Below are 22,223 nucleotides of genomic sequence, written 5' to 3'. Positions count from 1 at the left end.
TTGATACTGCATTACTGTTGACCCTTGCTCGTTAATTTGGACTCTGTTCAAGCCCTTTGTTGTGGATTTCGTCGATATGACCGAACGTACGCAGAGAACTGTTCTAAATAGTCAGACACGTGAGTTCCTAATACGCCTTCGTAACTATTTCGATCGTGAAGCTCAAAATGGAGGGCCAATTTTACCTATAACGTCAGTGGTTGAACGCGTAGCTGATGCGCTTAATATTGGACAACGAACTGTTAGACGGATAACTAAAAAAAAATATGGCGAGACTGGCACAGAAGAAAATAAACTTCACACACCAAAAAAGAGAAAACGAGCAAAACCAGTCGTAGGCATCGATAGCTTTGATGCCGATGCTATCCGAAGACATGTTTACGGCTACTATTTACAGAAGGAGTATCCAACAAGAAAAAAGTTGGTGCATTCACTGAAGGAAGCTGGATTATTCTTCGGTGGGGAAAGTTCTTTAACGAAGATTTTGAAGACCATTGGATTTCGATACAAAAAATGTAACAAACGCAAAATATTGATGGAAAGATTTGATATAGCGATGGCAAGGTATACTTTTTTACGGCAAGTGAAAGAAATCAAAAATTGGCAAAATGTTGTGTTCTTGGATGAAACATGGCTTAATGCTAACCATACTGTAGGCCGTTCTTGGAACGATGACACAGCAGCATCTACTTCCAAAGTTCCTGTAGGAAAAGGATCGCGACTTATAATTTGTCACGCCGGAACCATCAACGGGTTTGTCGAAGGTTCTCTCATGGCTTTTGCGTCAAAAACCACTGGAGACTATCATGAAGACATGAATGGAGAAAAGTTTACTGAATGGTTTACCTCAATGTTGTGTAGCCTCCCTGAACCATCTATTATAATTATGGACAACGCCCCATACCACTCGATGCAAATTGACAAGCCACCTGCCCAATCCCAAAAGAAAGCTGATATCGTCGCATGGCTTCGTAAAAATGGCGTAGATGCAAACATGAATATGTTAAAAGCGGAATTAGTACGTCTTTTAAAAGAAAACAAACCAACCAAGATCCGATACGTCATTGACGAAATAGCATTAGAACATGGGCACAGAGTTATACGGTTACCGCCTTACCATTGTGAGTATAATGCGATTGAGTTGGTGTGGGCTCAAATTAAGGGATATGCTGCAAGACACAATACAGAACCCCCATTTACCACAAAAAAAATGCTAAAATTATTAGAAGAAGCTTGTGAACATGTGACTAAAGGAGACTGGGAAAAGGTTGTGAATAGAACTGTTAAATTAATAAGGGAAGATTATGAAAGAGATGTGAAAATAGATAATATTATAGAAAACGAACATATAATTATTAATGTATGTGATGATAGCAGTGACGACAGTGAAAATAGTAGTATGGACGAATCTGATTAATTATGGCCTTTTGTGGCACCTTTTTCGGTATCTTTTGTATTCATATGTTTCTTGTGTGCATATAAAGTATGTATATTCATTTTCGTTCAAATATTCAGTTCGTTCAAATAAATTAAATAAACATATACATTTTTGTTTTATTAAACCTATTTAATCAGGTACAAAAACAAAACTTAATTGTTTTTTGTTCGAGAATAAATTGACATTCCACATCACTATTGTAATGTGTCAAACCGGCCATCATAGCGTGCCGCTAGTGTAAGTACTAAACAAAGGCCCTCAAGTTAGCGTAAATCTGACATTTGGTATTGATGCGAAAAGGACAAAAACTTTTCCATCCCTTTTCTGCCTTTTCTGGAAGACAGATTCACAATACTAGAGTCTCCATGGATGTAGGAAGTAATAATTATATTTCAAATTCCTGAAAGGTCGGTAACGCATTGGCGGTTCCTCTAGTACCTACAGCAAATAATCATGGGCAGCAGTAATCACTTAACATCAGGTGACCTGCCTGCTCGTTTTCCCGCTATACTTATTAATAGAAAAACTTTTGAGAGCATTAGAATACGAATGATGTCAACGGCGCGTGTCACATGGACATTTCGAAAAGTTACTGCGATTCCATTTCTTCTTCGAATCTTAGCTGGTTAATTTTTTTTTAAAAAATAGATTTAACAGCTTTCGCTGATGCGTCTATACGAGTATCTTGCTCGCTTATATATCACTTATATATAGCTATATATCTCGCTTTGTGCCATCTGGAGCATCCTTTTTATTAAACGCTTTCAGCGTGAGTGAGCTAGCGCTCTCTTGGACGGCCTCGGAAATCGAGATATGTAGCGTTTGCTGCGTGTCAGGTGCCGTTTAGATATGCGATTACCTTAAACTTTATATTAGCGTAACATTTATTGTATTTACAACTAGCTGATCCCCGCGGCTTCGCCCGCGTAGATTTAGGTTTTTAAAGATCCCGTATAGCCTATGTCACTCAGGAATAATGTAGCTTTCTACTGGTGAAAGAATTTTTAAAATCGGTTCAGTAGTTCTAAAGATTACCCCCTACAAACAAACTTAACGACATTACCTCTTTATATAATACAACGGGCCGTGCAGCAGAAATCGTAATATTTTAATTTCGCCATAACTTCAAAACCAAACGTCCAATTTTAATCATTCAAAGACCAAATATTATCTCCATAAACTGTTCTTAGTGATGAAATCATTTATTTTGATAAGGATTAATAGCATGAGTAAAATAAACGCGTTTAAATGTAGTCCAAAAAAAATTCAAGATTTTTAAATAAAAAAATGGTTGCTGTGCCTCACTCGACATAGATGGGTATAGTGTGTCGCGGACTTTTTTGTAGATATTTATAAGATCTACAATTAATTAGAACATTTTATGGTTCTATCTTTTATAGTTTAGGCAGCGTACGCAAAATAAGTAACTTTTCTGGTTGATTTTTTACACCTTGTGTCCGAAAAACCCAAATATCTTACGGAACCCTTACTTTATTTTTTTCCAAAATAAAATATAGCCTATGTTACTCGTGGATAATGTAGCTTTCGAATGGTGAAAGAATTTTTAAAATCGGTCCAGTAGTTTTTGAGCCTATTCAGTACAAACAAACAAACAAACAAACAAACAAACAAACAAACAAAGTTTTCCTCTTTATAATATTATAGTGTAGAAGTGTAGATTTACATATCCTAATTTCCTTTATAATAAGCGAGAAATAGGTAGGTAGATACATATATTGAATTATCTTAATATTAATTCCATTTACCTTAAAATATCTATTTGCTTGACTGCATAAACATTTATGCAAACAACTTTTAAATTGTTTGTCTGTATGTCATTTTATTTTGTGACAGAACAAGTTTTGGTAAAACTTTCACTATCGACAATAATATGCCTACGCATTAAAAGTTATGCGTGAATTTAGTGTGTTTATAATTAAGATGCCTAGTCCTAATGATAGAGAGTTCATAAATTAAGGAAATAAGGAAGTTAAGGAAAGGAGCAGCTGAGACGGTTACTATAGAACAGCGAATGAGAGAGCTTTTCAGAAGCTGCCCCCCAATTGTGTAAGAAAAACGTATTCATCGTTATCGTAATCGTCAACAAATTCTGCCCTTTGATTGGCTGTCAAAAAATTTAAACAGCGAATCAACCAATCAAAGGGCAGAATTTTTGACGATTACGATAACGATGAATACATTTTTCTTACACAATCGGGGGGCTGGTTGTCCACTGGGCATGTTACGAAAATAAGCAAAGAGCTAGAAAAACTTTTTTTTAGTTCCAATACAAGTTACAGTGCGAAAATCGGAACTAACGTTGCCGTCAAGTGTCTCCTTTATTGTTCTTGTTTGAGTACTCTAAACCTTTGTTCTCCTACAGCGCCCCCCTGTCAATGTCATTCAAGTGCCTGTCAATGTCATTCAAGTGCCTGTCAATGTCGCACTGGAGCCCATGAAGATTGGCCGACTCAGCCTTGGGCGAATGTGTCCAAGTCCTTTTAAAAGATTATCAGGCATAGCAACAAGGTAAATCCTTTCAGTTAGGTATAGGAGGTAAATACTTACCTACATAAGTATTAGGCCACAAAAAAGATACTCTGCCTTTGAAAGTCCAAATAATTTAAACTGTTTACATATGGACTAAGAGCCAGCGCGTGCCAGACCTTCGTTATTTCATAAAAGCTGAAAGTTTATCTGCGTATTGTCCCCAACACTGGGAGAAACGTTTGTTCGGATGTTTCATTGGATCATGGTCGCAAAGATATTTTACTTGTAAAATGTCTTGCATGGCGGCTTTGGGAGATAACGGGCAATAAATGCGTATAAAATCTTATACTATAATATAATCTTTTTTTTAATTCAGATACAAGTTAGCCCTTGACTGCAATCGCACCTGGTGGTAAGTGATGCAGACTAAGATGATAGCGGGCTTGAATCTAGTATTATTCTGAAGACATTATAAAAAAATTAGACTTTATACCTACTTTGACGTAAGATTTTTTACACCTTTAATACCTGTTATCTTCCAGAGCCACCATGATCCAAACAAACATCCGAACAAACGTTCCTCCCAGTGTTGGGGACAATACGCAGAGAACATTTCAGCTTTTATAAAATAACGAAGGTCTGGCACGCGCTGGCTCTCTCTCAAATAGACTGTTTATTTAATTCACAAATGTCATTGTCAACGACCCTGATATTGTGAAATCGATGCTTCTTCACTGGTGACTGCAGTACACCACATCAATTTACATTTTTTTACACGATGACAAGTTAGCCCTTGACTGCGATTTCACCTGGTGGTAAGTGGTGCAGTAAGTATAAGCCAATACAAGACTAACCCTAGGCATCAAACCCTAAACAGTAAGCAGGTCTTTTCAGCTAGGGCGGTAACTAGCCAAGGCCGAAGCTATCCACTACACCAGCCATTCCAGATTTATAAATTACTAGCTTATGCTCGCGACTTCGTTCGCGTGGACTACACAAACTTCAAACCCCTATTTCACCCCCTTAGGGGTTGAATTTTCAAAAATCCTTTCTTAGCGGATTATTACGTCATAATAGCTATCTGCATGCCAAATTTCAGCCCGATCCGTCCAGTAGTTTGAGCTGTGCGTTGATAGATCAGTCAGTCAGTCAGTCAGTCAGTCAGCTTTTCCTTTTATATATTTAAGAAGACTAGCTGATGCCCGCGACTTCGTCGGCGTGTATTTAGGTTTTCAAAAATCCCGTGGGAACTCTTTGATTTTCCGGGATAAAAAGTAGCCTATGTCCTTCCCCGGGATGCAAGCTATATCGGTACCTAATTTCGTCAAAATCGGTTGAACGGATGGGGCCGTGAAAGGCTAGCAGACAGACAGACAGACAGACAGACGGACAGATATACAGACAGACACACTTTCGCATTTATAATATTAGTATGGATGACCTAGGTATACCTAGGTCTCGCGAGCATCATCTAGTAGCACCTACCTACTAGAAGATGCCTAAGATTACTAATCATAAATACTAATTAATTCAAATTAGATTTCGTTCTATTCAGTCCAATAGCGATAGGCCACACGTTTGATCCTCACACCAAAGGTTGTCCAAAACCCAAAATGCGACCCTCTGTTTAGAACAGCTTCCTAAACATCTCCCTAGCTTGCACAACACTAGAGCTCATCCTTTCTCCGCCCCACCGCGACTTGTCTGGTATATATCTCAGTGATGTACACCAACCACATCACAGTTCTAACGAACCATAGTGACCACAGTAAGCAGCATGAAGGCCTTCGTAGCGGTAAGTCCGCCTCCGCAGTGTTGTGCAGTGTTGACTGAAACCACCAAGTGATGTGAAGTGACGTTCAGAAATCATAGTGCAAGGATTCTCTCATAAACTCGATTGTTGTCAAAGTGCAAGCCGCGTTCAATTTGGATTGTTATGCACCCGATTTCCGAACGTTTCTTTCGATTTCGAAATTCGAATCTGTGATTTTGATACGCGGGTAGGTATAACTGAAAACTGAAAACATTGATTTGCCCTTTCAGATTGATTTGTATAAAAGTTTAGTAACTCGAATTCAAACCCTAATATTAAGTTAATCGTGAAATCTGTACCTACTACATCTGCGAAAATAAAATCCAGTCATGAAAAATGAAAAGTACAGTAATATACATCGGCCTTTAGAATGATATTTCGGCTTTGTTCGTTGTCTCTGTCACTCATACCTATGTGACGTTTTGTCGGTCTCAACGAATGAGACAGTGCTCCACAAATCTGCTGCCTCCTTCTAAAGGTCGATGTTCATCACTTTTGGCCGCGTGCACACTTAGTTTAAAGATAATGAAGCTATGAAATGAATTTACGTTCGAATCATTTTTATTCAAAATCTTTATCTTTTCATTTCCCTATTCAAAAGCACGCAGCATCAGCAATCACTATTATTTACACACAATATAAGTAAATAAAATTACCTATTCTATCTTAAACTAAAATCTCTACCTTATCTGACTCTCGAACCTAATGGGAAAAGTCCCGAATTCAATTTCCGTCTTACTTAAATATTGAAATTTTAAATTGAAATCTGATAGCAATGTTTTCACGCAGAAATAGAACGAAATCGCGGGCGAGTCGGTACTAAAAATCATGCAGATTTTTATCTTTACGTACCTATTCAAATCAACTTGACTTTATTTACATATAAAAAAGCGATTACTATATCTCTTACTTAAATCTAGGTAAGAATTAAAATCGCGTGACAATGTCTCGATCTATATAAGGAAGGTTCACACATAACAAAATGCAATAAATATGTCACATGAAAGCTTTTTGCATGCCTTTGTAATGTCATTTGAATTCCCTACAGACAAAATAATAAGATTTCGTATCAAAAAGAAAGCTTACGTGAATTCCCATACTAAATTATAATTTTATCAGTGCCTTTTTAATACCGAATCTCTCCGTTACTCCCTCCATACACACGTAGTTTTGTTCTCATTCCAATAATAATCAATCAAACTCGATGATATTTTTTTGACACGTTCTAGAAACTAATATTTATATCTGTGCTTTGCCAGATTTCCCTAAAAATTACTAGTTTTAAAGATTTGTACGTAAATTCTAGAGACCGTGAAATTTTGAAACTGAATATTTTAACGGAAATCTGGAAAACTAATATCGACGTCATAACAGTATTCAACTTAGAAACCAGAACAACGAGGATTCCAAACGCGCTCTGATCCGAGATCCAAATCCGATGATAAAATTCATGAGTCTAGGTCAACGGGAAGTACCCCGAATCGACAGACACGACAAAGACACAGACTAACAGACAGACAGAAAGATTCAAGATTCGAGATTCTTGCAGAAACATTTTTTACAATGAGTTGTTTATAATTGTCCAGTAGAAATGTTTCACCTTACATAATCAGGCATGAAAAATTAGTACATAGTAAAAAAGACAGACAACGAAGTGAACCTATAAGAGTTCCTCTTTTACTTTTGAGGTACGTAACCCTAAAATTGACGGGCAAATACGGAACTCTAAAATGCTCGTTACCCGTCACGCACTTGACCGGTTTTTCATTAATTTTAATCTGTACACAATCACATTATATCACGGTTATTCAATATCTAACGATTCGTTATGGCGATCTTCTCTTCCCTATTACATAACATCGATAAGTCAAAGTTTATAGAATGACTGCCGACTATTGCTTAATTATGAGAAAAACTGTATTTTCCTTGCGTAACCCACTTGTAGCATCATCATCAGCTGATAGACATCCACTGCTGGACATAGATCGTAGGGGCTTCCACACTTCACGGATTTGTGCCGTTTGTCTGTATCTCTCTCATCATCATCATCATCATGATCTCAGAATGAGGGTTTAGGCCATTGTCCACCACGCTGGCCCAGTGCGAATTAGCAGACTTCACACACTCTCTAGGACTCGTTTAATGTTATCTGTCAACCTAATAAGAGATCAACACAGCTCAGTGCAAGGTCTAGGCTAGAATAGATTTATTTTTCAAAAATAGACAAACAAAAAACAAAGTCCTTTCAAATTGTCAAGTGAATCTACCACTGTCAGTTTAGGAATGCCCTCCCTACGAAATTCCCCAGGAACCTCAAGTCTTAAAACATTGTCCAAATTTTGTTCCTTGCTTATTAATATGAACTTGTCCTAAACAATCCTACCTAGACGAAAACGCACTTAAAATCGTAATAAGATAATGATCTCTTACAAAGCATAGAAAGCTACCTTATAAATTGAGAAAAACTCTTCAACAATGTAAGAAGTTTTATTCTAATGAGATCTAATAACCATAATGGTCTTCATTACGCATGTCAAACGAGTCAGAAATCAGACGATTATGGAACTTTACAAGATAATCACCATCGCTGAGACTTTCTTAACGCTATTAGAATAATTATTATTTATTACATGACATGGCATGACTTTGTTGTTCTAAGATATCAAAATGCCTGTTGATCTCATGATTAACATTTAACACCCATGTTAACACCCCTAATTATTTATACTATTTTTATATGCAGTAGGTATAATAAATAGTTACTACGACATAAGAAAGAAGGAAAGAATGTAAATGTTATACCACCGTATATAGTAAAACTATGTAGGTAAGCTAGACAGACAGACGTGACATAACATAGGTTTAGATAATCAACATTATTAATCAAAGTAGCAGTAGTAGATCACTGACTAGTAGTCTTAATCTACTATGATCTAGGTCTGATCTAGGTACCTATTTATTTTGTATTAATTTGTGAAAATGAAAATAAATAAGCCAAATAATTTTTTTTTAATGAAAACTTTGTGATGAAACTCAGAGCTAGTCTTATTAAATTACTGTACAAATCATGCCCGCGAGGAATGGTACCAAAAATACTGGCTGCAAATCCGCGCTGAACAGTCAGGCTAATGCTTTGAGCAAAAAATAAGCCAGCTCCATCACCAGATGAGGCAGATAAATGCAGTGAAATATCCCGTAAATTTTAAAAATGTAGCTCTAAGTAAATCCAAAACATAACAGTCATGTCTCGTGGCTCATGAGTCAGTCATCGAACGTGCTAAGAACACAAATTCACATAAAGCAGTGCATCTTTAGAATTTCAATGCAGCACCACATTTGCTTTGTATTAAATGAGCGTAAAATAAGATCATCCATGCCAATTTCTTTAAGGAAGTGCACACTCATTTATACACGCTTTTTCCAAATAGAAAGATTGAAATGTTACCCATTCTGTTATCTCTCAGTTTTGAGTTTCGCTTGTTTTAGGCCCACCCAAAAAATGTTACTGTGCGACAAGGCTATCTTGGCGCGTGGCGAAAATTGGAACTAAAGTTGCCGTCAAGGGGACACCCTTCCCATCCCATCCGCAATATCTCATCCATAGCATCCATAAAGATTTTAGATTCCATCCCTTCTTCCACCCTATTATTTACCTTGCATTCCATCCACAGCCGTCAGCACTCCATCTAAAACGTTTAGTTTCAAATCCTTATAATACCTACACTACTAGTGTTAGGAGACTAACAAAAACAGAATCATCATCATCATCATTAACGCTTTGTCACAGCCGCCCATGAGTTTTAGTTTGATCGACTATTCTGCGCTAGTTCTGCCTGTCTGTCTAGTGGCTTCCACTGTTTGTCTTGCGACCTTAAATTCTTGTTAAACGTTACCATCTTATTATTAACTAGCTTATGCTCGCGACTTCGTCCACGTAGACTACACAAATTTCAAACCCCTATTTCACTCCCTTAGGGGTTGAATTTTCAAAAATCCTTTCTTAGTGGATGCCTACGTCATAATACCTATCGGCATGCCAAATTTTAGCCCGATCCTCACACCTCAGTCACCTTTTCCTTTTATGTATATAGATTTTATCCGTCTCTTTTTCTATAATTTAGTTTACTATCAGTAATCAGGTTAGATTTTACTGCATCAGAGCCCTTAGTGTAACATTTCCATTCATCATAAGTCATAACCGTTGAGTAAAATCAACCAAAATTATTAGATGTCAAACATACATTTTTCTTGTAAGTTTTCCGCTTCCGTTTTCCATACTTAAGATGAGTTTAAGCACGTTAAATTAAAAAGTAACACTCAACAAGTTACAACATCAAAATCAATACAAGAATAAAATAGTCATTTAACATCTTCTTGAGGAACAAATTTTCGCAAACCTACTCAAAACTAATGACTATACAATACATAATGTAATAGGCAATACCTCCCATAAAAGACGCGTTAGAGTACTCACCTAGTTAAAGCGGTCATTATCAAAGCATATATTGGTATTCCTACACCATACATGCGCAGAATGGTCTGCGCAATCGATTTAAACGGCCTACACAATCAACTATTGCTTTACATGACCGGCGCTAATGATGTGTTTGTACGGTTCAAAAGGCTATTAGAAATAGAAAATTAACATTGCCAATCTGTTCGCGCAATGAAATGGACCCGCACGTCATTACAATTAGTCAGGATTCAGAAATCAACGCCTAAATTCTTAGAGTATGAAATCGAGACAGCAATTTCGAAAAAAGCAAGCACTGTAAAAGGATTTTCGAAAATGCAACCACTAAGGGGGTAAAGAATACAAAGAGATTAAGGAATGCCACTGCGTCCCTAACCAGCAATTGCCACTGAGAATAATAGCAAGTTGTGTATCAAAATGAAGTCAAATCAATCGCTTTTGCATACTTAGTTAAAGTTTTTACCATAAGGTAAAGTTTGTGGAAATTGCAATTCCAATAGATTTAGGGCACCTAACCTTACGTATACTGAACTAGATGATTCACACGAGTTCTTCCATGCGATTAAGTAAGGTTTTAAGGATTCTGTTGGAATTTCTCAAAATCCCTTTGATGCAAATTTTCAAGTTTCTAGATCTGGTTCACTGGTTTGAGAACTGCACCTTGATATAATGTGAGTACATCAGGACAAGTCTTTTTATTACAGACTAGTCCGTGATAGATACCCGTGACTTCGTCCGCGTGGAATTAGGTTTTTAAAAATCCCGTGGAAACTCTTTCATTTTCCGGGATAAAAAGTATGTCTATGTCACTCTCCAAGTCTTTATCTATACCCATGCAAAAATTCACGTCAATCCATTGCACCGTTGCGACGCGATTCAAGGACAAACCGACAAACCAATAAACAAACACACTTTTGCATTTATAATAAGGGTACTGAGGTACTGATAGCATTACATATTGACTTGTTTTATCCTGGCATCATACTATATGACAGTCACGTTCAATGGACCGCGTAGAACAATTTATTTGCCTAGGGTGTCGGTGACTGTCGTAATCTGGACTGTATTCATCTATTCCAAACGCAAAGTGATTTGAATTGCCGAACTTGATGCGTCCTGCTTTTAAATTGGATTTGGACATAGATGAAACACATCCGATCTTGTCACTTTACGTGACACGATCGCATCACCATAGAATAAGTGGTTTCCAAAGAAATGCTCGTCTCCCTAACCCAAAAATTGCTTTGCTTCAATGGGTCTCCAATGTTATATTGTGATACAAAACTTGTAAGAATCACTGTTTATAAGTATGAATGTTTTTAATGTTATTGGTACCGAATACCTACCGATAATATTGGTACGTTCAAAAGAAGATTGAATGAACCTTCTAGGCAGGCATGCTCCATTTTAGGCTGCATCGTCTCCTATTGTTTGGTGAGATTGCAGTCAAGCGCAAGCCTATAATAAAATAAAAAGATTTATTTTTATTTTTATTGTATATACATATTAATTTAACTTTTATCTCCCCATAAAGTAGATAGATATCCGTAGTAATTTTTTGAAGAAATAGAGTTTAACTGTTTACTGAGATATCCTTTGACCTTTCCTTGTTATATTATTGTCGGAATTTTAGGAATTAATAATATAATCAATTAACCGGACTAAACATTGTAACCATATTTACATATTTATTTTATCTTCATTTGCGAATTCTTTATTGATTGGCTCTTATTCTTCATTTAGGTTGTGTTATGTCTCGTTACTGCGCGACATAAACTTTAAAACAATTCTTACTTCTTAATCTGGGACAGACACTTAACATAAATCATTCTTAATGACTTTAGTAATTAACAGAATAAAATTATCTTTAAATATATAAAAGGAAAAGGTGACTGACTGTCTGATTGACTGACTATCAACGCACAGCTCAAACTACTGGACGGGTCGGCCTGAAATTTGGCATGCAGTTAGCTATTATGACGTAGGCATCCGCTAAGAAAGGATTTTTGAAAATTCAACCTCTAAGAAGGTGAAAGGGGTTTGGAATTTGTGTTGTCCGCGCGGACGAAGTCGCGAGCATAAGCTAGTCATTCATATTATTAAGCTCAAAGAAATACGATGACGCAACTGTTAACTAAAACAAACAAACAGACAGATAGAATGAGGTATCTTACATGCCCATAACGATTAGCCATTGTATAAAGTCACGATGATCGCAGTCACCGCGTGACTTCCTAACTTGGCGGAAATCTCACGCAATGGCCCAAATAGTTTTACATTTAATATCACAGACGCTTTCGTTTTCGTAAACAATAATTAAAATTCCAATAATAATTTGTTTAAATTCCAGTATAAGGCTCTATATCCATCAAAATGGAGATAGCCGTGGGATGGAGTTAGTAGAATAATCAGCCTAGCTAGGTTCTCTTTGATCGATACCAGGCCTTATTAACCCTATTCCAAAGGGTAAAACGGGACCCTATTGCTAAGACTCCGTTGTCCGTCCGTCTGTCTGTCTGTCCGTCTGTCACCAGGCTGTATCTCATGAACCGTAATAGTTAAACAGTTGAAATTTTCACTATTACCTTTTCATGGCCTATCAGTTAAACCAACTTTGACGAAACTTGACTTCACTTTTCAATCTTCAAATAAGGAGGAGGTTCTCAAATCGTGGGAATCTTTGTATCTCGGAAAATTCTAAGCTTTCACACGGGATTTAAAAAAATATGCGTTGGTAAAATCGCGGACTTGAAAGTGCAAAATAATGCAGCACTATTGATAGAGATAATCGTTTTGATTTGGTAGCTGTTACATGCGCGGACGCAGGATATAATAGCTGCGTCGTGTGGTGAAAGTGCAGTGTCATAGGTCGGGACGACGCCGATGTTGTTTACATCACAGCTCGATGAAGATAGATAATGATTACTTACTGACTTTTTTCCATTGACCTGTTAGCTACAATGTAGTGTTACTTAAGTTGTTTTTGACGACTTTATCAACACTGTAATGGTGTACCGTATAGGCCTACTAATATCCATAATATTATATCTGGACCGAAGCTATGACGAATGACGATTCGAAAATACGACGAAACTCTTCCAGAAAAGGGAGGTATGTAGTGCCCCATCCTTGAGGCCCGGTATCCACCTAGGAGCGGAGAGGAGATGTGTTCAGTCGTAACGATAAAGGTTATCTCAATTACCGTGTATCTAAATTGTAAACAATATAAAAAGAAAGTCAAATACTCGATAACATAGTGCCTACCGTCATAAGCACAGAAAACACGTCTTGACCCAAAATAATAATACACGTAGACAAAATTTCACCTCCAATTAACTTCATGAGGAAAAGTGAACCGAAAATAGTGATGTGACAAAGAATTATTTTTTCTATTTTATCGATAACCAGATGATGCCCGCGCTAAGTCCGCGTGGCTTAGGTTTTGAAATCCTGTCTGAACTCCTCGATATGTTATTATCATACGACATCAGTTTTCCCTTCCACCTTCAAGGCAAGAGTGAATAGGCAAGCGTGCTGATTAGGCTGCATCATCACTTGCACAGATTTTCTTGCTTCTTTCTTTCTTCACTCTGAACTGGTTTCCGCACTTAAACGATTTCGACTCCAGCCATCCAAGCTCGCTCCAGAAGCCGAGTACACCACCCAGGTTGCCGAGGGCTTCATGGAGTGAGGTTGGGGAACCTAAATGGCGCTCGCGTTGTTCTGCAATCAGACCTTTGCAAGTGTATAAATTATAGCCGTGTTTCTTTTTCAATCGATTTGTACAAAGCTTGCATCCCGGAGACTAACATAAACTACTTTTTAAACAACAACCGAAAATAAAGAGGTTCTCAATTCGGCGCGTATATTTTTGTTATCCCGGAAAATCAGAAAGTCCCCACGAGATTTTTACAGAACCATCCACGGGGAAAAAATCGCGGCCATCATCTAGTAATCAATACCTATGTTATGAAAGTTTAAATTGCCAAGTAAACATTAGCGTCACTGTGTTTGTCCAATGCTGGACATACATATTATATGCTTATGCAACGTTTGCTTAGACAAGCTGCCGAGATGTGCCGATACGCAATCACAATTGACATAACCATCGATGAAAGTGAAAACAAAACATTATTTAAAATTCTTTTTAACCGTTTACTGAATAATTTAACACTAAAACTTACATCAACACGGAAAGAAATTACGGTTTTATTTTAAAGACTAGTGACCCGCCCCCGTTTCGCTGGGTATCTTGAGAGGAACCTATTCTACTATAATTGCATTGTTTACGCAGCGCACAGAAGCTCTCGCGGGGAAGATTTTTTAGAAGATTATTTAAACTCTGAAATATTTTTTTTCATTTATTTTTCCTGATGATAAGTTTAGAAATATAAGTATTTGTATATTTCGGAAATATTGACATAACAAATAGAATCCTACTCAAACATAGAAAGTAAACACCTACAGTAGCACTCCGAGCGAGTTAGCGAGTGTTTGTGAAAATTGACACACTCATAAAAATGAAATTGAGCCATAAATTCAATATTATTATAGTTATATATCACGTAACTAATTATATAATTATGCCAAAGCATAACATAGCCCTATATAATTGCTTATCATAAAAATCGCCCATACGTGTTAACAAGAATCGTAAAATGAAATATACTTATTAATAATTTTATCGACTCCAGTTTAAAGCTCTTGAAAGCTCTCTTCACTATTAGTTTTATCATTAGAGCAAATATTAAGTACTATAAACATTATTAAACCTTACTTTTTATTTTCTAAATCTCAATGTCCATTTGCAATAGAACTTACAGAATTTATGTTAATGTTCTGCAAGTTTTAGTATACAAAACTTGAAATTAACTTTCAGCAAGTGTTTACTTGTAGACTTGACAGAGATAGCTTCTGTAAGTACGATTGTTAGTGGACACAACTTATCGTTAGAAAAAGTCTATCGAAATCACAAATTCTTCGAAATTCCTTCAAACTGAAATAAGTAAATCAAGCTTTATGAAGTAAAATCTGATGAGTCCAATTTCCTGTTGTCCACAGTGCATAGCCCTGGCTTTGGTGGCGAGTTCCAGCGCCGAAGCTCCCTCCGGTTACAACTATAACCGTCCGTCAGGAGGCCACGGTGGCGGTGGCATCGGCGGTCTGATCGGTGGAGGCGGCAGCTTGCGCGCCGTCTCCTCAGGTTACCAGACCTCCGAAGGACAAAACGTCGACTCTCAACTCCTAGAACAAGTCCGTCAAATCCTCCTCAGGGAAGAGGCTTCATCCGGAGGCGGACACGGCGGCGGACACGGAGGCGGCCACGGCGGTGGTATCTCTTCCTCATACGGCGTCCCATCCACTTCCTACGGAGTCCCCAGCGGTGGCCGCGTCGTAGGCATCAGCCTTGAAGCTATCCGTCAAGCCATCCAAGTCGCCCAGTACGAGCAGACCGGCGGATACAGCGGCGGCGGCGGCGGGTACCCGTCCGGCCCTTCCACGTCGTACGGCACCCCCTCCGGCAGCTACGGCGCTCCCTACTAAATCCCAAATTCCCAACAGCCATCCTTTGAGATGTTCGACTTATTCGGGTTAGATCGTTCCATCTCCGACAGCCCGAATGCCTAAACCAATGGATCGAGGGCCACGTACAATGTAGGTGGCCTCGCTCTGCCTCGGCCTGCCACCCGGCCAACGCTTGCGACTGTGCACGCTCACGGGTTGCCCAGCTATCAGCCAGTCGTTTCGTGACAGCTGTCAAAACTGTCAAACATACCTTTGACAGTTCCGACAGCTCTCGGGAGAAAACGAAGTGGCTCATAGCTGGGGACGACTCTTGTTCTGTATAAAGTTTATCGATAAGTTAGCTTAATTGTTATTTTAAGTTTTTGTTTTTTTTATAAAAAAATAATAAATACATTTTGACACCGTATTTTGTTGTATTTTTTAGACTCCAACCTGACAATATACGACCAAGATCAATATCTTCTAAATATATAAAAAGAAAAGCTGACTGACTGATTGATCTATTAACGCACAGCTCAAACTACCGGACAGACGGGACAGATCGGGCTGAAATTTGGGATGCATCATGCAGATAACTGTCATGATGTAGACATCCGTTGAGAAAGGATTTTTAAAAATTCAAAGGGGCTAAAATGGGGGTTTGAAATTAGTACAATCTACGTGGTCGTAAGTCGCTGGCTTAAGCTAGTTTGATGATAAACTGTCGCCAGATAAAAGCTGTCGCCTATCAGTAATCGAATAAATTAGTCGCAAGTAATAAAATAACATGGAACAGATGAAATAAGAATAGCAGTTTAGATGAATAGTAATTGTGAGCATTGAGACTCTATGGCCGCAAAGTCTTCAAAAGAGAATTGGAATAAAGAATATCTAAACATTTTAAATCAGAAAAAATTAGTAAAAACCACCAAAACAGATGTTACAAAATTTAAATTTCGGTCGTTAGCTTAACACAAAAATTCAAATAAATGAAAGTAGGAATTAAATTTAGCGTTGTATATTTAAATGCGCAACAGAATTAACATACAGATTAAGTTTAAACCCATTTCGCTTGATGTTACACCTATTTTGAAGCTTCCGCGGAAAATAACAAGGCAATTAATTAAGTATTGCTTGGTTATGATGATGTAGCGTTCAAATTTTGAATTATGTTTAACTTTAAACTCTCTATTCAGTATTAATTATTATGTAATTTTGTATCGTCATCATTATCATCATGATCAACCCATCGCTGAGCACGCGTCTCCTCTCAGAATGAGAATGGTTTGGCCATAGTCTAACACGCTGGCCATGTGCGGATTGGTAGACTTCACACACTTTTGAGAACATTATGGCGAATTCTCACGCATGCAGGTTTCCTCACGATGTTTTCCTTCACCGTTAAAGCAAAACGAACATAACTCTGAAAAGTTAGAGGTGCGTGCCCGGGATCGAACTCCCGACCTCCGATTAGAAGGCGGACGTCTTAACCACTAGGCTATCACAGCTTAGCAATATTTTTACGTTTACACAATTACTTACAAATACAATAGCCGGCAGGAAATATTGTACATCGACCTTTAGAATGAGATTTCAGCTTTGTAGAGCGTTATCTCTGTCACTCATACTTATCTGGCGTTTTGTCGGTCCCAACGACAGAGACATCGCTCTACGAAACCGCTATATCTTTCTAAAGATAGATGTACCTACAATATTTTCTGCCGCGTACTGTAGGTACTTCATTAATACTCACACACGCATACACACACACACACACAATCATACACACACTGTTGTAATTTTATTATTGTATATACCTACATTTATTCTAAATCTATTCTGTTACAATAGTTTTATTTATAATTTTAAGTTATCTCTTTTGGCCTTCTGTTATAACTAGATTTAAATTTAAATAATAATTATGTATTTACGCTGTTGATTACTTTCAAATAAACAAAAAAATATATATATATATATATATACTACGTCTGTGAAATAAATAATGGCGGGAATACTGGTATATAGTGTGTTATCTATGATATATGCGTTTTAATTAAACAACTAAGCCCAGTGCAGGTTTACACACCTTTGAGAATCATCATCATCATCAATATTACCGATAGACGTCAACAACTGGACATAGATCTCTTGTAGAGACTTCCACACGCCACGGTCTTGCGCCGCCACCATCTAGCGGCTCCATGCGACCCACCTGATCTCGTCCGTCCATCTAGATAATAGTGGGAGGTCTTCCAACGCTGCGCTTTCCGGTGCGAGGTCGCCACTCCAGTGCCTTAGGACCCCAACGTGTATCGGTTTTCCGAACTATATGCCCTATTGCCCATTGCCACTTCAGCTTCGCCACCCGCTGAGCTATATCGAGAGCTCACTCGAGAAGAGACCCGTGCTCTATAGTGAGTCGGCGATTGGTTGATGATGATGATGATGATTATGATGATGATGATGATGATGATGATGATGATGATGATGATGATGATGATGATGATGATGATGATGATGATGTTGATGTTGATGATGATGATGATGAAAAAAGTAGCTCTATTCATTAACTCCTGACATTTATCACAATAAAGTTCAGATGTTGAAAACGAGACTGTTTCAACTATAACCCCGCAGTGATGCTAATGCTCTTTTTTAGATTACTATACAATTACCCGCGTTGGTGCTGTGTGGCCACGACTCGAGCGAGCTGTTTCTACAATGCTACAAATAGAAAGAAATAGTATTGAACTTGGGGGTAATGCTGTAAGACAGCATTACCCCCAAAAAATTACGAGACATTTCACCGCGATTAATAGCCTCATCTGGTAGGCTATCTCATCAACAAACAAACACACTTTCGCTTTTATAATAAGGGTACTGACTTTCATTTTAAAAAAACATGCTGAAATGTCTCATGAGAATTCGTCAGCATTGAGTCTCTATGGCCGCAAAGTCTTCAAAAGAGAATTGGAATAAAGAATATCAAAACATTTTAAATCAGAAAAAATTAATTGGGGGTAATGCTGTCTTAGTCGTTAGCGCCCCTAAAACCCGCGCTTCACTCAGGATTTTAGATGCTACACCCTCGCTACGCTCGGGAGTTACTAGGGGTTTGTTGGTTTGTCCGGAGCATCGGATTGACGTGATTTTTTTGCTTGTGTATATGGAGAATGAGAATGACGTACAGTCCGCGCCAGGTTAAGGTGGCAATCGGGGTACGAGGCGGGAGGACGCCCCGTACACCCGCACGTCACCCGCGCTCGCCCACACCGGGTTAACGCGGGGGCTGTGCGGGCGTTACCTCCCCATTGCAATCTCTACCCGTCGAGTACTATAAGGCTACTTTGAATCCCGAAAACTCAAAGAGGTTCCATAGAACTTTTAGAAACCTAAATTCACGAAGTTGCGGGTAGATATCAGCTAGTGCGACTATTTAGAGGAGAGTATTGAAGTAATAGAAAGAAAGAAAATGCATTTATTTGCTGTTGGTGTCACAGATAAAAACAAAGTACAAATGTAACATTTTCATCTATGACGACACACACACCCACATGGGTGTACAGCACAGCATAATGTCTTGCAGGACGCTGATTTTCAGATGATTTTAATAGCGATTTCATAAGATAACCTGTACCCGTAGTACAAGATTTTACGTCTCACCAAACCAAACCAAATTCGAGAGTCGAAATACTTCCGCGTTACAGTAAACTGGATCTTAAACGCATTGTTTTAAAGCTCAAGTTTGTCTACACTTCTACAGCCAGCGTTTCAAGGGGAAACATTGCGAAATTAAAATCAGTGGCATTGAATATTTGACTTCAATTCAAGGCACTTTAGGTCCATTTTACTTTGATGTTATTGTGTTTCGACTCTCGAATTCTAGCAACGTTTGGTGAGACGTAAAATCTTATACTACGGGTACTGCTATAACTAGCGCTGGTGTAAGGGCCATGTAGCGACCCACTTGCACAGTACCATCGTCTGATCATTATGAAACGCAATCCCACAACTAATCGCTCCGATCTCGGACATAATGTATACTCTTACATAACCTGGCTTCTTGTACAACACGTATACAATGAACCTACCATGTTGATGACCGTTTGCTCCCGGCGACAACTAACCTATACCACAGAAAATATAATAGTACTAACGTACAGAAGTCTCACTCTATTGTTAAAGAACTACTAGTGACGATTTGATAGCCTATGCCTATACCTATAGTAAGCGCAGACTTAAGCGTAATAAGTAAGCGTAGGAAGCGTAGTAAGCGTAGTATACCTATAGTAGCTATAGTAGGTAAGCGTAGTAGTAAGTAGTAAGCGACAGGTCGAGATAGCAATCGGGGAGGGAACGTCCGCACACCCACACAGCCCCCGCGCCAACCCGGTGCGGGCGAGCGAGGGTGACGTGCGGGGTGTGGGGCGTAACCCCGCCTCATACCCCGATTTTTTGTCAATAATTATTAATTAATAACAAGCAAGGCGAGGCCTGAGAGTTCTCCATAATGTTCTGGAAGGTGTGTAATTTCTAACAATTTGCACATGACCAGCGTAGTAGAATAGAATAGAATGAAATGGAATGGAATGGAATGGAATGGAATGGAATAGAATAGAATAGAATTTATTTTATTCAAGTAGACTTATTACAAGTGCTTTTGAATCGTTAACTAGTTTAATTTACCACTGGTTCGGAATGCCGTTCCTACCGAGAAGAACCAGCAAGAAACTCGGCGGTTGCTCTTTTCAAATCATCAATTTACAATATTATTATACCATACTGTACCTACAAGCAATTGCAGCATCGTGCATTGCTGGAGCGAGTAGCGACTATGGTCTTCTCACTCTGAGAGGAGACCCATGCTCTGTAGTGAGCCGGCGCTGGGTTGATCATGATGATGATGATGAAGGCGCTAGATAAGTAAGCTGGAAGAACTGTACTTATATTCTGTTGCTTAGTGAACCACTCTGAGTCTGCGGCCCAACTGGGATAATGATGAATACGACTAGATTTTTAACTGACTTCCAAAAAGGAGGTTTCTCAATTCGGCCCGTTTTTTTTTCGACTTTTTTTTCGGCTCTAGCAACGGCCAGTTGCGAAAAGCGAAGCAACGCGTGTCGTAGTTGACGATGGCTGTACGAAGTCGGTGTGAAAGTGTGTTTATCCGTAATTACTCTAATCGCAGGAAGATGTTATCTCAGAAATGTGCCACATTTACAAAAGTGGAGCGTGGCGGTTTATTCTTTTCACTGAGATCGTTTGTCGCCGTTGAAATCTTGCCAAACAATTACGTACAGTACGCGGCCGAAAGTAATGTGCATCGACCTTTAGAAGGAGATAGCAGATTTGTAGAGCATTGTCTTTGTTGTTGAGACCGACAAAACGTCATATCCATACTAATAATATTATAAATGCGAAAGTGTGTCTGTCTGTCTGTCTGTCTGTCCGTCTGCTAGCTTTTCACGGCCCATCCGTTCAACCGATTTTAATAAAATGTGGTAGAGATATAGCTTGCATCCCGGAGAAGGACATGGGCTACTTTTATCCCGTAAAATAAAAAAAAGTTCCCACGGGATTTTTAAAAACCTAAATCCACGCGGACGAAGTTGCGGGCATCATCTAGTAAGGTATAAGTGACAGAGACAACGCTCTACAAACCCGAAATGTCATTCTAAAGGCCGATGTACATTACTTTCTGCCGCGTACTGTACATCGCATGACCTCGCAATTCACATGTAATTGAAATTTTTATTTAGAAATCTTTTAGTAATCAGTTTTTTTCTACATGTAAATATTTATCTTCTTCTTCAAGTGCCATCTCCTACCGGAGGTTGGCAATCATTAAGGCTATCTGGATCTTGTTTACTGCTGCCCTAAACAGTGATCTTGTACTCATGTTAAACCACTGGCGAAGGTTCTTGAGCCAGGATATTCGTCTACCGCCAGGCCTACGTCTGCCTTTTATCTTGCCCTGTATTATAAGCTGCAGTAGATCGTATTTTGGGTTGCGCATAAAATATTTATACTTACCTATTTTTCTTTTGTATTCAAGATAATAAATTTAAAAAATCGGAAGTTCCGACATTTCGGAATCGTAATCGAACCTCCGTAATCTACTTGGGATTAATATAATCTGTATCTACTACCCTAAAAGGTGTATGAAGTCTGCCAATCCACACTTGACTAGCGCGGTGGACTATGGCCAAATCCTTTTCATTCTGATTTCTGAGAGGAGACCCGTGCTCAGTAGTGAGCCAGCGATGGGTTGATCATGGTGATGATGACCCTACATACCTTCATATTCACTCGTCTTACCAAGGGTTGCCTGGTGGAGATTGCTCTGTGAAGCAATAAGGCCGTCTTTGCATCATCATTATGATCAGTATTGGCCCACTACTGAGGTTTAGGCCATAGTCTGACACGCTGGCCCAATGCGGATTGGCAGACTGCACACACAGATAAATATTATACAAAACAAAAACATTTTTGACATTAGATTA

General features: G+C 38.5%; 3 protein-coding genes across 6 annotated transcripts in view; 1 reads left to right on the top strand and 2 right to left on the bottom strand.

Moving 5' to 3' along the window:
• The window catches only part of LOC117990006 (ubiquitin-associated protein 1), a 184,491-nt gene that overhangs the window by 107,909 nt on the left and 54,359 nt on the right, over positions 1 to 22,223 (bottom strand). The gene's annotated exons all lie outside the window — the stretch shown is intronic.
• Chsy (Chondroitin sulfate synthase) overlaps positions 1 to 22,223 on the bottom strand; it is a 144,375-nt gene that overhangs the window by 79,747 nt on the left and 42,405 nt on the right. Inside the window, exon 7 of one of the 4 annotated variants that reach the window (XR_011237772.1) lies at positions 4,902 to 5,093. The exons of the other annotated variants lie outside the window; for them this stretch is intronic. The gene's annotated coding sequence lies outside the window, so the exon portion shown is untranslated. Of the gene's footprint in view, positions 1 to 4,901; positions 5,094 to 22,223 lie in introns of those variants that run through there. 4 annotated transcript variants of the gene reach the window in all.
• LOC117990009 (keratin, type I cytoskeletal 9) lies at positions 5,672 to 16,147 on the top strand. Its single transcript, XM_034977438.2, has 2 exons — positions 5,672 to 5,723; positions 15,277 to 16,147. Exons 1-2 carry the CDS (start codon positions 5,706 to 5,708, stop codon positions 15,757 to 15,759), a joined length of 501 nt encoding a protein of 166 aa, XP_034833329.1. The 5' UTR covers positions 5,672 to 5,705; the 3' UTR covers positions 15,760 to 16,147.

Source organism: Maniola hyperantus, chromosome 17 (genome assembly GCF_902806685.2).
Source record: "Maniola hyperantus chromosome 17, iAphHyp1.2, whole genome shotgun sequence".
NCBI lineage: Eukaryota > Metazoa > Arthropoda > Insecta > Lepidoptera > Nymphalidae > Maniola > Maniola hyperantus.
This window is presented reverse-complemented; position numbering and strand designations above follow the sequence as displayed.